General features: G+C 38.3%; 1 protein-coding gene across 3 annotated transcripts in view; it reads left to right on the plus strand.

The window, feature by feature from the left end:
- Positions 1–2,458: 2,458 nt before the first annotated feature.
- PTPRO (protein tyrosine phosphatase receptor type O) overlaps positions 2,459–17,694 on the plus strand; it is a 233,641-nt gene continuing 218,405 nt past the window's right edge. For 2 of the 3 annotated variants that reach the window (XM_082352579.1, XM_082352581.1), the window contains exon 1: positions 2,459–2,867. In XM_082352579.1, the coding sequence (XP_082208705.1) occupies positions 2,793–2,867 (75 nt within the window). In that variant the 5' untranslated portion in view covers positions 2,459–2,792. The remainder of the gene's footprint in view (positions 2,868–17,694) is intronic. The other variant, XM_082352580.1, reaches the window with a different exon arrangement.

A 17,694-nucleotide genomic window follows, 5' to 3' on the forward strand; every position in this document is an offset into this window, starting at 1 on the left:
GTGAGACTTCATTTTTACTTGCCTGTCTTAAGGCATGCAAGAGATTCTTTTTTATCCGCATTTATTATTTCACCTGGAAATGCAGCATTACAGGGGAAACAGTTGGCGATAATGATCTCAGCCTTCTTTACCAAGCAGCGTTGTTGTGATAATGAAATCAGAACAAACATTTTGAAGCATACATTCCTATATGCACTTTATGTTGCCCGTGGACATTCTCGCTGATTTGGAATCTTGAAAACAGCAAAATAAGATTCACCAGCCTTTGGAAGTATTGCACTGGAAAACCAACCAATAGTTCAAAGAAAAACACAGCGGGCTCTATGAATTGAAAACCCCACACAGCTGATGATACAGCATTCACATTCTTCTTGGGTGTCTCTCCTGGAAAGATTCACAAGCCTGTTACTGTTTTAAGTGCAAAAAAAAAAAAAAAAAAAGAAACTATTTTATCCAGCAATGGCTAAGTAAAATACTTTTCTCTGGAGAGAACATTTTCTGTGATTACGAAATAGTACCCTCAGTCTTCAGGCCACCTAATCACAGTGTGATTGAATACAGTGTAATGGAATATTAATAATGTTAATAACTAATACTTTACTGGGGAATGCTTTACTGCTTATTGTTTATTGTTTTATTGTTCCCCCAAAGTGGTCCATGTGTACATATTTACGAGGGCATAAAGAGTTAAGCAAATTGTGATATAAGTGATAAGGAAAAAAATAGAAAGACAACATAGCAAAATATGATTATTACAAAAGCGTGCATCACTGTGAAAGCTCTTTTCGCATTTACAAGATGAATGTATGATTAGTAGGCTATATTTCTAATATCCTACATACATCAGTTAAGCCTATATCCATGTATCTACACACACACATGCATATACACACACATATATATATCTTCATATATATCCATAATCCACAACATGGACACACACATACACTTTAAAATCAAACTCTATTCAAAAGAAGAATTGTTGGCAAATTATGAGTGTGATTTTGTCCCTGGCCTAACTAGACATCTTTTTTGTTCTAGACATAAGATAATTTTAGTGCCACTTTTGGGTGTGGGTGGGAATAAAATGCTGCCTTCTGGTGCTTCAAAATAAAAGGAAAACATACCAAACCAAAGCCCTACAAGTGTAGTACCAAGAATAAAATTTTTAGATAGCCCGTGAGTCTGACCTCGAGGGATGGAGAAGCAACTAATATTTTCTCAAGAGAAAGAGAAGAATGGACATAAGGGCACTAAAGTGAGCATATGAAGAGGAAGAAGGTGACAACAAAAGAAGTTTCTAAAGGAAGACATCAGAGACAATATTCTCACATAAATTCAGACCTTTATTCTAGATTTATGCATATGAGAATTTATCACACATATATACTTGTGTAACTATATTCAATCTAAACCCTTCTCAGATACACATATATATACCAGCCATCTGTACATACAAACATGGAATCATTATGTTGTACATCTGAAACTAATATAATGTCATATGTCAATTATAGCTCAATAAGAAAAAATGTACAGAATGGTCCCATGTACCTTCACCCAGTTGCTTCCAGAGGTAACATCTTACATAACTACAGTAGGTATTAAAACCAGGAAACTGACCTTGGTACCGTTCACAGACCTTATTCAGATTTCACCAGTTTTACATGCACTCGTGTGTGTGTGTGTGTGTGTGTGTGTGTGTGTGTGTATGTTTCTGTGCAATTTTATCATCTGGGTAGGTTTGTGTAACCACTAACACATTCAAGATACAGAACTGTTTCATCACCACAAAGATCTCTAACATTACCACTTTTAAATTACACACCCTCTCTTTCCCCTCCCCCTACTCATACTTTGCCGGTGGGAATGGTGGGAATGTAAAATGGCATAACCACTCTGGGAAAGTTCGACAGTTTCTTTAATAATTAAACATTTGTAAAAGTATATGTTTATGTGTTTATAAATATGTGTAATATAATGTGAGCCAACCTCCTTCTATATTCCACTCAGGTGTCAAAGGACAGCCCTTAAAATTTACAAAACTTCTGACCTCAAACAGAAAAAATATATACTTGTGCTATTTCCTCCTGGGTGAGTGTGGGACAGAGAGAATGAGAGTGTTTAAATGGGATGAAGAGAGTGGAAATGGGAGGGATTACCCTCCCCATCTCACACACACACACACACACACACACACACACACACACTGAACTCCATCACTACAATCACAACCACCACTTCCCTCCAAGTGTTACTTTCACTGAGAGCAAATGCAGGAAGACTGGGAAGGGACCGGGGTATTTGGTTCCTGAGTTGCTGAAGGCGAGTCAGGGTAGCCCCACAGAACTCTGCGTCCCAGGGACTGTGGAAGAGGTTGGGGCGGAGCCTGGAGTGGGGCTTGGGAAGCTGCTGTCACTTTTATGAGTCCGCAGCCCACAGTGAGAGTATCTCTGCTGCCAGACGACCGCGGAGGGCTGGGCGCAGGGCCCCCGCCTCCCGCTCACCGCGCGGCAGCCGCGGCGGCGGCGGCGGCGGAGCCTCGCCCACTCCAATCCCCACCCTCTCCATCCTTAGCTGTTACAGAACAGCAGCACCTGGCACGTTCCTAGAGGACCCAGGGAGCAGAAAGCGAAAGGGAGCTGGCGCGGGGGGCCCTGCACAGGCAGCATGCGCCCGCCGGGAGCAGCCTCGGCGCCCAAGGTCTGAGGCTGCAGCCCCCGTTCGCCATTGTGAGCCGCCGGGGGAGCCAGCCGGCGCCACCGTCCCCCCGGGTCCCCGTCCACGCCGCGATGGGGCACCTGCCCGCGAGCACGCGCGGCGGCCGCCGCCTGCTGCCTCTGCTCTGGCTCTTTGTGCTGCTCAAGGTAGGGGACCCCCTCCCCCAGCCGCCGCGCTCCGGCGCCCGCGCTCCGGCGCCCTCGCTCCGCCGCGGAGGGGAGCGGCGCGCCCCGGGTCGCGATGGCCGGGCTGCTGGCAGCGCCAGCGGTGCCGCCTGGGCGCACGCTTTGTTGTCCTCGCGTTTACGTGTTCTCCGCGGGCTTCAGGGATGGGGTGGAAGGAGAGGGAAGTTTGCTCCCTCCGGCTTTCCCCCTTTGTGCTCTTGCACCGCCGCCGGCACGTACATCAAAGGTGGGCTTGTTGGATGGTGCTTGCTCAGACGAAATGAGATCGCTTTCCCTTCTGGTCGCTACTGCACCCCAGGGCTGCTTAACCTTTTCTGCCTCCCCCAACGGAGTGAGCGGAGGCTTTGTCTTAATTTACCTTCTGCTGGAATTATACACCGGGGGCCGAGCTCCCTGGCCTCAAATGGGCTGCCGGGGCTGGGACGTGAACATGGTTTTCTTTGACTAAGGAATGTCAGCTTGAGCCTGGAGAGGACTCCTCTCCCCAAGTCCTCATCTCCAGCCTGAGAATACCCTTTACAAAGTCTAGACTTTCCCCCGCTATATTTACAGAGGATGCTACCTCTAAATTTCAACGGCAGACATCTGTATAATTAACTTTTTCGTGTCTTCTTTGGAATGTCCTGCTTCAGGGTTTTACTCTGAGAAAAAAAGACAAGGACTGCTTAAAAACAAACAAACAAAAAAAAAATACCCCTACTTTGACAACTATACGGTGCATAAAATTGTTTTAAAGAAATTTAAGCTAGATGTCTTTGGAGAAGTGTTATGAAGTTATGAGGTAATTGTCTATCACTCGTGTCTTCCGTGTGTCTACTTTAGTTCTTAGTCCTTCTTCCGGCAAAGCAAACTCAAGTACGTCGACAGGTGACCGGGAGCTATCCTTTCAGCACCACAGTGATATCTACCTTAGAAATGGACGAAACATTAAAGGATGCAAATGTTTTCTTATCAAAGAGTCACTTCTTGCTCATATGCACCCTTAATCGTGAATGTCTGACAAGGAGATAGTGGAACAGAGCCAACGGATTGAGAACAGCATCAGTTTTAAATATTCCATATTTTCATTATCTTAATGGAAAATAGGAAAAACAGTTTCCGGGAGAACCAGCAACAGAGTGCCTAAATACGATTCTAAATTGTATTTAATATATTTTTACATTTTCTGAAGCTATCAACAATAATATTATTTAAAATCTGATAAATAATAAGCTCGGTCATATATTTTCACTCTAAGAGGTTGCTCTTTAAGCAGACACCACAAATGTGTACGTTTTATGAACATACACAAACTATGAAGTTTTCTATTAATTTTTCTATTTGTCATATTCTGTCATAACCATATGTCTATGCAACACTTGTCATGAACGCAAAGTGAGAAATTGAACAACCACACATTTTACTATGTAACAGCTAGGACTTACACATATGACATCTGATCCAAACCCAACCTTTGGCACTACTTCAGGTTTCTGTTTGAAATCTTCATAATGAGTGAGAATTTCAGAAATGGTCAAATGATGGGTTCGGGAGTATGGGTAGAGTGCCATAAAAAATGTAAAAATTTGTAGCAAAAGTTCTAATCAAAACTTGATATCAGACTGAGAAACTGCAGTCAGTAATGGCACAGACTGTAATAGATGTTCACCCTGTTCTACATAATAGGTGTTTTCCTGCACATTTGCAGTTTAGTGTCAATTATGATAAACTGCATCACACAGTAAATACATTAATAAAGCTCGCCTTTTAGTAAATATTGTAATGAGACAAGTAATTTTGTAAAGCAAGTCTTTACTCTTTATTTTATGTAAATGTTTATTTTATGTCAACTGGATATAAAGTATGCCAAAAGAAACATATATATATATATATATATATATATATATATATATATATATATATATATAGAGCCTTCATATATGTACACTGAATACCCACCATGTGCCAGTCAGTCTTCCAGGTATTTCACACATGCTATTTCATTCACTTATTTTGTTACAGTTGACAAGAGATGTTCAAAGTGGTAAACTGGGCACATAGAGTAATGCATTTACATTTTGGAAATAGTATATTACATGGTAAATTGGGTTCATAGTATAATCTTTCCATAATTTGGACATGCTTTTGCATTCAAGGTCCTGAATAAGTGTCAGTAAAACAGACTTAACGTGCAGGTGGTGATAGAAACATAACATTCCATTATTAAATACCAAGTTGTCTATTGAATATCAGTGATAAAATCTAAAATGGTCTATCTGTGCTGAGTCAGAAAGAAACCGTTTCCCCAGACCTCCCCCCAAATTTCTGTAGTTCTCATTATGTCAGACAATCTTTCACTACTCTGTATGAAGTACCCTCCACATGAGAGTGAAAATCCCTTAAAGCCATAAAGTTAGAGAAACTCAAACATGAGGCTTGATTTGTAGTTTTATCTTTTCCACAAATCAGAAACAAGCAGCTGGACATAAGTGGTGGGAAAGTCTGAAATTTTGAATCTGTAAGATTGGCTTTAACCAGTTTCATTGAGGTAGCCTCAAGGTGCCTGGCTAAGGAAGCCTTCATGCCTTGTTCCCTATCCATGGCTTAATGATGGGCACATTTAATCAGTCATCGCCAATTGTTTAAATTATCCACTTTATGTTATGAAGCTAATAGCTGCATAATTGATGTTTCATAAGCACAATGGTGGTTATGAAAATTTCTACTTTCATATCAATATTGGTGGTATATTTCTATTTCTAAAAACAGAAAATAAAAGAACTCTGTTATCAAGTATACTGGGAGCCTACCAATCTCAAAGTCTTCTACCCACATATGAACGTAAATCGAGTAGTATTTATTGGAGTATTATTTATTTAATCACCAGATAAATACTACTCCATTTAGATTTTCCCTCTCATATGTCTTCCCATAATTCTAGTAAAAACAATATAACTTATCTCACCCATCCTATCTTTACTACACCTCTCCTTGAAAATTACTTCCTATATCAGTTCACTCGCCATCAGTATTTTGTCAACAAAGAGGCAAGTTGTAGAATATGACATCATAGGAATTTAGATTCTGCCTTCCCTGAAATGGTGCTCATTAGTAGTCAACTGGAAGGTTTCCCTAAACTCATAGGTTTGGCCAGAATCCTTCTTTCCCTCTGAACCTCCTCTCTATATTTCCTTCCATTTCTGCTCTTACCTGATACATAATCAAGGAACATTAAATTTGAAAGGGCCTCAATTACATTTTCTGAAAGAGGTTTATGTTTAATTCTATAAAGCATGCATGTTACCATGTTCACCATAGTACTTTTATTCGGGAGAAATACCCACTTTCCAAGTTCTATCTGCCTTTCTCCACTTCCCTGTGACCCCTCTCTCTTTTTCTTTTTCTTCCTTATTCTCTCAGCCTTTCTCTCCACCGCCACCCCCATGTCTCTCCCCGCACCTCTCTCTCTGTGTCTCTGTCTCTCTCACACACACACACAAGAATCTTCACTTTCCTTCTGGAGGTTTTACATGCACATTCTATATTATACAATGTCGGCAGATGAACCATAACCTTTTCATCTTTCTGAAGCAGCTTAGACCCTCCTCCTCGCAGTGAAGTTTGCTGCCATTAACTCCTTTGTCAGTTGACTTCCTTGACAAGTGTTGTTGCCAGCCTATTAGAGAAACCCTTTTATACGTGACATCCCTAGTAAGTTGGAGAAGGTTCACTGGGCTGGTCTCCTGCAGGGGATTGAGTGATAATCCTTCCCAATGTGAACATCTGTTTTCTTTTCTTCTTTGTTATATGAAAGATTGATACCGTATGGAAGCATAGAAAATTCGCACTTACCTCTTTCTCATCTTGGCCCATAAGAAAGCATGCGTCTGTATGCATAAATAATTAAAACAATATGAGTTGTACTTTATTTTTAAATGTAGTGGTATTTCTAGCATCTATATATCCAACTTGGAGGTATTTAAACTTATAAGCACATTGACTCCTGGGTCTTATAAGTATAATTCCAACTTGAATCTTGAGGGTTTGCAAAGGATCTTTGCTGCTGGATACAGTTGGTGCACCTATATAAGCCATGTGATTGGTAGCAGCATGGCACAATAGAATGCTTAACAGCTGTGACCACAGATATTTCTTTCTCATTTCCTTCCTAATTTAGTGCCTTCAGGTACACACTTCCAGTGGTGTTGTATTTTCAGAAGCATAGCCCCAGTACAATGATGGGCTCTACTAGAAAGCATCGTGTTCATTTAACTACTCCAAATACATTGTAAATATTTTTGAAATAAATGCATGTCTATTGTAAATTTTTGTCTTCCATTGGGCCTAGTATGTGCTGTTAGGCATATCATAGAAGCTTAATAGACAGGATTCAAATTTTCATCATTATATAAATATTTTCTGACTGAGAAGTGTTAAAATATCATAATATTGACTTGTGAACTCATCTTTAAGGAAAATATGAGGAAATTATCATTGTGTGAATTAAATCATTATGATTACAATGCAATCATTACACCAAAAAAATAAAATATTACCCATCCCTTATATTAAGAACTTATTAAAATCATAAATCAAAATACCAATATGTTATTTTCCCCAAAAAATAGTACTCTGGATTGCTCCAGCGTTACCTCAACTGCTATTTACTGTCATCAATTAAAAGTCTGAGTTGAAATACTAGAGGAAATGGCTTTCCTTACCTCTTTATGTGACCTACAACTTTGGCCAATACCCAGATATGCAGGTAATATTCTTGCTTCCTCTTCCATGTTATCCTTCTTCTGTGACCACTACCAACTAGAACTGACAAAGATTTCTGCATTCTTCTATAGAAATCCTTCTAATTTTTTGCCATAACTTTGCTTTTAAGAGATGAAGCCTTTGCCACACCCTGGTCTTGTTATATCTATGGTAGTGTTCAATCCAGGGGCATAAACCAATGCTGTAAAGAACTCTTCTGTGGTGCCCCTAGAGACCCACTGGTATCAGCTCATATGTGAGAGACCTCCTTGTTCACTTGTGTCATTGATTTGAGGGGCTAAACCAAGGTTAATATGGCACCATATTAATGGTGCCATATTAATATGGCTCCATTCAGTAGAATGAGCAAAAGAGTGAATGGGGTAGGATGAAACTGGAGACAGAACACAAAGTCTCTTGTCCTCTTCTCTCCTGGTGCTATTGGCTCCAGCAGGTTCCATATTGCTTCTACCAACCTTTCAGAAGAATAGGTGAATAATCTTCTTAAACACCTCTCATGTAATCTGTGGTCACTAATTTCTCCTGATTAGTGAGCTTGTCCTTTCTTAAGCTTGTTCTAAGTCTCCAGAGTGCTGATCCTTAGTTTTGTTATTTTTTTTCCTCTGAACAAAGTACCTTCAAATTTATTTCCATAAGTAGAACCATATCTTATCCCTGTGTCAGAAAATCATCCTCAACTCATTCATTCAGAATCTCATTCTCCAGCGAAACATGTTGCCTTTCCCTAGGCATTCTAGTTACCTAAAAGGCCAACTCCTCTTAGTTCTGAATATATTAAAACCACCAAAGAAAAAAGAGGATGTTTGAAACAACGTTGTAGAGGTTTCTTGATAAAAACAGTCTTTCCCTTCCTTTTTGTCAGGAAATTGAGATGAAAGAGAGAGAAATGATAAATGCTTGGAAAAATCTTTCAGAAACAGAGAATCAGGATTGAAAATAGGACTCTGAGTTCAAGAGTTGTGTTACAAACTATAAATATGCATGGTAATTTCAGTAAGAAAATGAATATAGGGAAAATTAGGGAATCACATGAAAAAAGTTTGATGAAAACAAATATATTGCCATCCTTCTATCTATATGCAAATAAATGTGTTTCCTTCTTGAATACTCTTCATTTGTTTGGTTTTCCACTCTTCCTAAATAGGAACGCTGTGCAGTTCATTTTTCTAACAAGACTGTTCCTATCATAAAGCATATTAAAACCAAATGAACCTGGTAGTTTTTGTACGTTTATTATCAAATGAAAATAATAGGGATGCAATTTATCTACAATGTAGAGGTACAAAATCGGAATTATTTTTCGTAATACTAATGTATATGTGATTTAAAAGATGAATGTTTCTCTTGTTTAATATCATCTCATTTAACTGTTTTTTAGATAACTGAGATGTTTGTTATTTTTTTCTTTTTCTTCCCACCTACATTTTTTAATAGATGATTTATGTGTGAGAAAATATCATCAGGCTTCTATCAGGTCTTTAATCCTAATCCTTCATTATGACCCTCCTATTGATCAAATTCACTACAGAGGAATTTTTGTCCCTTTTTCTCTTTACCCTTAACTTATACCAGAGACCAGCTACGGCTCTGTGTACTGATCCAGTTTGCGATTCCTTCTTAGTTTCACCCACAGAAGCTTGTGGTTCGAATGTACAAGCCAGATGTTAGAGAATTCCAGAGAGTCCCTATGTGTATTTGGTCTTTTCTGAGGTCTGGTTCCTTACCCCTTGTACCTCACTTTCTGAATCAAGATTCTATTTTAATTAACTCTAGCATTCTTGCCCTTTACCCTGGCTTTAACTTCCAGTTACTCTGTCCTTGTCTTTTCATTTCCTTGGAAGGGCATCCTAAACTTTGGAAACCTTGAAAGAGCCAAAACTTTTCTGGCTGACCAGTCTTTCCCCAAAGCCAGAATGACCACATTAAGAAGTTACTTTTCTTCCTCAATACTAAGTCTGTCTTTTCGATTCTAGGATAATGATACATAGCTCAATTGCATTCAGTTAATCAAACATTTATTGAGCATCTATTGTGTGCCAGGAATTGTACTAGATGTTGTAGGTAGACGAAAGGATATCAGCCAGTTGAATCCTCACAAATGACATAATGGGAAAATAAACATAGGAAAAGAAAATGTCATTAAAATGTGGTCAGGTTTTTTCTGTTTTGTTTGTTTGATAGAGGAAAACATGGTAATATGCTAGAGGAAAGACATTTAACTATATCTCAAGGTTTGAGAGACGACTTCTTAAAAGATGACACCTGAGCTGATAAGAGGTAGGTTAAAAAATTTGGGCATACAGGCAGAAAAAACTGCATGAATAAAGACCCAATGGTGTGAAAAGCATGGTAGTGTTTAGGAAAATGCAAATTTATACAAAAGGTAATGAAGGGATAGAAGTTAGTTCAGGGAGGCACCTATAAGCTGTGCCAGAAAGTAGAGTCTTTATTCTCTAGGTGAAGAAGATTATTTAAAGGGTTTAATCAAGGCTTAATGGAGTAAGATTTGCATTTTAGATAGAGCTTTTGGCTGTAAGAAAGGCTATCCCAAAGGTGTACCAGGCCTGGAAGCAGTTAAACTGCTTGGAGATTATTGCAGTTGTCCAATGAAGAGATGATAAACCTTGACACTAAGGTGATGGGAAAGGGGCTAAAGGAAGAGAGACAGTGTTCAAAATAGCTAGATTGACAAGACTGCTTAGGTGTGGGAAACTGGGGAAAGAGGAGTCCAAGGTAATTTCCAAGTAACTGACACCTTCGCCTAAGATGTTGTAGTTTTAAGATACCAAGTGTACTGGTGGTGTCCATTCTCCTCCCGATCAGCTTACCTCCTCTCCACCCTCAGTGCCAGGGAGCTTCCCTGTAAAGACTGCTTCTTCAGGATCCCTTGCCCTTTGGCCAGCAGTGGGTTTGACTAATAGGAGGCACCAACAGAAGATTCCTGGTGGGAGTCCACGCTGGCTGGACCCTGATAGGCAATGGCTTCATCCCCTCTTTCAATCCTGTAGTCAGCTCCTCTTTCAAGGCCAAGTTCTGGCCAAGTTCCAGAAGCAGCTTCCTCCCCTGGTCTTTTTAGGATAATAGCTTCTCACTGCTGCTCATCCCTGGGTACTTTATCACCCCTGTTTAGTATCACTACTCCTGCTCCACACCTTAATTATCAGTCTCTTGATTAAACTCCATAGAATTTCCCCTGAGTGTCCTGCTGGGACCTCCACTGCTGTAGTACATGATGAGGTTAGTGGAGGATCTTTTGAATTTGAAGTGCCTAAAAAAAGCAGGTACTTAGATATGAGTCTGATGTCTAGGGGAGAGGGCAGACCTGGAGATGTGAATGGGGATGTCCCAGCAGAGGGCAAAGGAGAGAAGAGCAATGGGCCAGGGTGGGGCCTGAGGAGCACTAACATTTAATAAGGAGCCTTAGAAGATGAGGAAAGAACAGCCAGAGAGGTATAAGAATCAAGGAAACCCAAGGTCTAGGAAATTTCAAGTGAGAGGGATTGGCAAACTGCATCAAATGCAATGGAGAGATACTATAAGCTAAAGTCTGGAAAATCTTTGGATTGGGAAATAAGTAGGCTGTTGGTCTCTCAGAGCTTGGGAAGGGTGGTATGCTTCTGGGAGTAGAAGAGTTGAGAACTGGCCTTTTGTTAAAAGGATAGGCGTCATTGGGTCAGAGAGACCTGATTTCTATCTCAGCTCTCTGGACTGTGCCTTTTACCAACAGTAGGATATGGGGGAAATTATTTCACCTCTCTGGGGTCCCTATGGTGATTGGCTATATTTATCTCAGAGGATTATTGTCAGGAATAAATGAGATAATGACCATAACATATTTTAAACAGTGCCTAGAGTACAGTAAGTACTCAATAAATGTTGTGTCCAAAAAGAAAAAGAGAAAGAAAGAAAGAAATAGGACAGTAAAAGTAGCCCAAAGCAAAAATCAAAGAAGAACAATTAAAAATGTGTCTATGGGCTTCCCTGGTGGTGCAGTGGTTGAGAGTCCGCCTGCCGGTGCAGGGGACACGGGTTCGAGCCCTGGTCTGGGAGTGTCCCACGTGCCGCGGAGCAGCTGGGCCCGTGAGCCACAACTGCTGAGCCTGCGCTCCGCAACAAGAGAGGCCGCGATAGTGAGAGGCCCGCGCACCGCGATGAAGAGTGGCCCCCACTCGACGCAACTAGAGAAAGCCCTTGCACAGAAACGAAGACCTAACACAGCCAAAAATAAATAAATAAATAAATAAAAATTTTAAAAATAAAAAATGTGTCTAGAGCAGCATCTTCCCAAGTGTACTCCATGGAACATTAGAGTCTTAAAATGTTAACAGATATTATTAAAAATAAACACTTCTGTGCTGACATGAATTTGGGAAGTAATCTGTTTAACTTTGTTTAAACTAGTATCAATTCATTTATTATTATTTTTTGTACCAGGATTTCTTAGAACCATCACTATGTTAATATGCATTGTGCTTCCAGTAGGAAAATACAGTGTGTAGCATTTCCCAAGTTTGAGCGCAGAATTTTTTTCTAAAAATGATTCATGGGAATAGTGAATACACCTTAAGAAACAATATCTATATTTGTACACTGGATACTTCTTCTCTTTATCTCTCTCTATCCTTAATGAGAAAAGTAACTTTAGTGATAGGGGAAACATACCAGTAAGATCAATCATAGTCTAAATCTCAGAATCTGAAGAATTTGCATGAAGGAGAGCAACTATTCCCAACTTTCTTTTCAAGGACTGATGTTCAACTCTCTTGGAAGAAAAAAATGTGTATATTTTCCTTATTTTATGGGTTGCACTAACTCTGGGTTTTGTAACTGTACATACAAAAATTTCTTTGGCTTTTGACTGTTAAAAAGATAGAAAATTAATTTAACACTATTTTTAAATATGATTGTCTTAATATATGACTTAAGAGAACAACGTATTTTGTTCAGTGTATTTCATTGAATCATAAAACTATACTTTTCAGAGATTGTCTAGTTCAATACTTAAGCTGGTACTTAGATCTTGCCTCTAATATTACTGCCAATTGGTCATAAATGGTGAAATTACTATCAGCTGAGAGGCGGCTGTTCCACTTTTGGACAGTCATTTTGTTGTTTGGTTTGGTTTGCTGTTGAGATGAACTATTTCTGGTTGTATCTTTCACACATTACTTCTATCTCTGTTTCATTTTAGTATGGCACTAGGTTGTGACTGCTCCTGCTTTCTTGCATGTTCTGAAGAACTGCTTGCCAACAGACTTGACAGGTTATAAAGATAAAATGTGAGAAGCTTGTCATCTCTCTGTCCTGTCCTCAACCCTCTATCATACTGCTTTAAGCTATTTACACCAGTCCAAGATTTCTGGCTGTTGTCCTTTCTTCTCTTTCATGGCCACAATAGCCAGTTGGGTAGATGATTCTCGTTCTTCCCAAAGGTGTTCTGTGATGAACCGTGGTGAGGGGCTGAGAGTGCCAATCTCTGCACAAAGGGTGGTTCCTTAAAATGTCTTTCCTGAACAGCCAATCTAAAAATCAACCCATCACTCAAATTTTACCACTTTTACCCAGGTTTATTTTCTTTAGAGAATGTATCACTCACTACATGACTTTATATTAGCTCTTTATTATTACTTAACTCCTCTATTGGAATGCTTGTAGGTTCCGTGAAAGCAATGTCTTTATCCTTTTTGTTCACTGCTGTATCCCCAGCTGTTGGAAGAGTGCCCGGCCCAGGGTAGATGCTCAGTAAATATTTGTTGAATAAATGAATATTGAATGAATACATAGGGTGAGAAAGGTCAAACAGGACTTATGGGACAGACTCGAGACAGAGGAAAAACAGGTTGCAAGCTTGCAAGTTCAGGGAATGAAGCCAATGCACAGTGAGATGAACTAGGAGAGAGGGTCCATCGGGCAGGCAGTGCTGAGGGAGTGTAGTCAGAACGGAGAGATAATCTGGAGATGCTGTTTTATTGGTCTTGTGGAGGTAGCAAAGGATTTATTACCACAAGTGAAAATAAAGTCTTTTAGACATCAAGATAAGGTTCCTCACACATTTTTTTTTTCTTGCTATTGTATTGTCAGAATCAACCACTGGTAAATGATGTGTGCTCAAGCAATGGATGGGTTCCCCGTGTGGCAAATTCTCATCTGTAATGAAGTAAAAACAGCTTTTTTGATCACTTATTCTCTATTTTATTCATTGACTGTGCATAAAATTTACTTTAACTTGTAAACAAAGTAGTTTTGGGGTTTTTCAAATCTAAAAATGTGTTCTTTTCTTGGCTCTACAATTTGAGAATATCAAAAATAAAAATAATTTTTTACATAACGTTTTTTCTTTATTTTTCCCTCACAATGTATATTAATATACTCAGATTGGATCTAGACCTCTAAAGGCGTTTCCAGAAACTCACATGACTGAAGCTCAGATGATCATTGTTATTTTTCTTCAATCATTAAAACTTATGAGTCCCTTTGTTCCTTAAAATCATATTTTTTTTCTTTTTTTAAATGCATATTGGTACCTCATAGAAATTTTTTTAATGGATTTCAGACAATGAATGTCCTTTCTAGTTTAAGATTCCAATAGGTAATTTTATACAGAAACAAATGATAATTTTCATACTCAATTGAATACTAGATAATAAGTATTTTATTATCCAAACATGGACAGACAGTTAAACAGGCTGATTAAATTAGTGTTGTAGTCATTAAAATGTTAGTATATATACACCAAAAGCCTGGACTGTCAAGATTTTCAAATGACTAAAATACAAAAATGTATGCATGAAACAAATACTATTACTTACACTATTTCGTTAGAGAATTGAAAGGTATTACATTGTCTTGTAATATACTAATTTATATCCATAGTCTACTACTGTATTGGTAAAGTGTGGAAGTTTGAGTTAGTTGTAATTTTTTTCTCTATGACTTTAATTTTCTTTTTGTTTGTTGATAAATCAATATCTCCTCTAGAGTCAAAAATACACGAAAAATTGTGATCAGATTATTTGTACACTCACATAAATGGCCAAAAAGAGGTTTTCCCCTCCCTGAATGTATAATAAGGAGAAGTGCACCTAAAGAGTATAAAAATAATATTAACAATTCTGCAATTAATAAATTATTATTTTTAAGTTTAACAATCTTCTTTTTTTAGTATCAAAACAAAATTTCTGGAAATCTCCAAGAGCACATTTATATGAGTCTCTTTCTCTCTCTGTGTGGTGCATCAGAATTAGGCTAATTGCCATACATCATTCTTTGTCTCAGATAAACCAGGAATTTCCTATTTAAGTCAAGTTGGTGGTCCAGAAAATAGATATTCCAGTAATATTGCTTTGGGATGTCGATTTATTTTGATGTTGTGCTGAAAACTAAAGTGTAATTCTAAAAATGAGAGTGTTCTTGACAAATTCCACAAAGTATAACCATCATTTTTACAATAAGGGCCAACAGCATTACCATAAGAAATACCTTATTACTTGGATGTACTTAAAATTCCTAGATTTTATCTAGGAAGAAAAATTGACTTCTAAAGTTTCTGAATGTTAAGTTGATTAATAAGGTGAATAATAAAAAGCCAAGGGAATTGTATAATGTCTGTAATGTATTATTAAACAGTGAGTCATTTGGTCCTCCCTTAAAGGATTTTAGAAAAAGCTAGGCTATTATAGGGTTATTTACATATAAAGATAGTGATGGGATGTGGCCAAGTTTATTTTGCATCATTATGGGGACTTTCTTCTACAGTTTCCCCTAAATTATACTTTTTAATTAGTCTTTCAGAAATAAATATAGGTCTCATTCAAAATGGATAGGTACTTGGGATTTTTAATATGAAGATTCTGGTATTATCAAAACTGTGTTAAAATGATTGCAACAACTTAGAATTAAGTACTATGACTTAATCTTGAAAACTTAGCTTATGTGCTTCTTTTTAATTAGGTAAAACTGTTAAATCTGCTGAAAGTCAGCCCCCCTTTAGAGGTGCTCCAGGTTCTTTCCTGTTGCCACATCTTTCTACTTATTTTTTGAAGGCTAATTGGAAACCTAATGAGACTCTTTCTGTTGAAATTCTTGTTGCTATGTTGAGGCCTCCAATTAGCCTTTTCACCATGTGGTTTCTTGTGGTTCTGAAGTAGGGATTTCTTAATTTGAAATCTCAAAGTAAGTCTGAATCAGGCGTGTATCACCAAACATAAGAATTTTATAATGGATTAAAAATTTGAAAACTAATACATGTTCACTGTGGAAAATATATAAAATACAACAGGCAGAAAAGGAAGAAAGTAGCCATTCCTACATATTCAGTTCTAAAATAACTACCATCTGGGGGACATATCATTCCAAATTTTTTTCCTATGTCTTTGTACTGGAGTGGGTATGTAAAAAAAAAAAAAAGAAAAAAAAAACAGTATCAAATTGTCCCACTATTTTAGCATGCTCTTTTCACTTAAATGTATTATGATAATTTTTTCAGGACCTGAGCATTTTCAGTCCTCTTCAATTTAGGAATTAAGCCAGGGGTCTGAGGTTCAATTATATTCAATTCCCAATTGTACTTTCACCAGTGAAGGACATGGATGATCATAGGCATTGATTATGACCATGAAATGTTGGGAATCATCACCTATGTGTGGGCTTCCCATTAGTGTGATTACTTCAGAATTAGTCACATAGGAAAACTTCAGAGGCTATATTGACAGGCATTTATTTTCCATTTCTCCACAGCTAAATATAATGCATAATAAAACTTAAGAATATAGGCTCTGTAGTCAAAAAGATACAGGATTGAATTTTGGCTGTGCTCTTCTAGCTGTGTGTCATTTGCTAGTGTGCTGACCTCTTCACGGAAGACACAAATTATAGTGACTGCCCAGATCACCATTCCTCCAATGGCCAAATCTGCCATCTTCTCCAACACCTGCCATCCTTTGAGGAAAACTCCTTTTTAATCCTTATGGTTGGAAAGGATCCTACTTGACCTTAATACTCTGGGCAGTGATCAGTCAAGGGGTGAACCCTGACCTAAGCTAAGCCCATTTGGGGACTGTACCTGACCAGTGTCTTTGAGATTGGCATGCGATCTAAGCCAAATCTATCAGAATCCATCCCTGCAATTACTTCCAAACTGGCAAGAGTGGGAAAGAATACTCTCCTCTCCAGTTGTGGAGCTATGACATGAACTAAGACACAGGAGCTAAGTCATGAGCCTGGAAGCTGTCCCCAACCATAAAGCTGAAACAGAGGAAGAAACGTTTTCTAGCAGAAAAGGAGGCGGTAGAAAAGTAGAGACTTCAGCAAGACTATCTTTCATTGCACAAAGACTATCTCATTTCTCATACTCTAGAATCACTCCACTGATACTCAGAGAGATTACAAAACAGCAGTCTACAAAAATGCAATTCTATCATAGCCAAGCAGGCATAACAATGCTTGGAATCTTTAAGAAATCTGAATCTTGTACACCTGAAACTAACACAACATTATAAATCAACTATATCTTCTATATCTTCTAATCAACTATTTTTTTTATCTTCAATAAAAAACAGAAATCTGAATCAGAGTGATTATATAATTTATCATACCAACTGGGGCACTTCCAAGACTGAAGGGATCATTATGCCAGGACAGCAGACATAAATCGGCCTGTTCTGGGAAAACCAGGACAGATGGTTACTCCTTCCTGAAAATACTAACAAACATATTTGATGCAGTATGGAATCACTAGCTCCTCACCCATGTCATCCATCTCTGAAAACTTCTGCTCTAAACAAGATGAGTTGGCTGTGTAAGAGGAATTGTAATTATCTTCAGCAAAAAACTAAAGCTTGTGCAGGAATGTTTATAGTAGCTTTGCACTAACCGAACACTGAAAATAACCAAAATGCCCTTCAATAGGTGAATGGTTAAACAAACAGTGGTATTTCTGTACCATGTGATATTATTACTCAGCAAAGAAAAGGAATAAATTATTGAAACACACAGCAACTTGAACGAACCACAAGAAAATTATGCTGAG

This window comes from Balaenoptera borealis (assembly GCF_965194805.1).
Source record: "Balaenoptera borealis genome assembly, chromosome: 13".
In the NCBI taxonomy this organism is placed as follows: domain Eukaryota; kingdom Metazoa; phylum Chordata; class Mammalia; order Artiodactyla; family Balaenopteridae; genus Balaenoptera; species Balaenoptera borealis.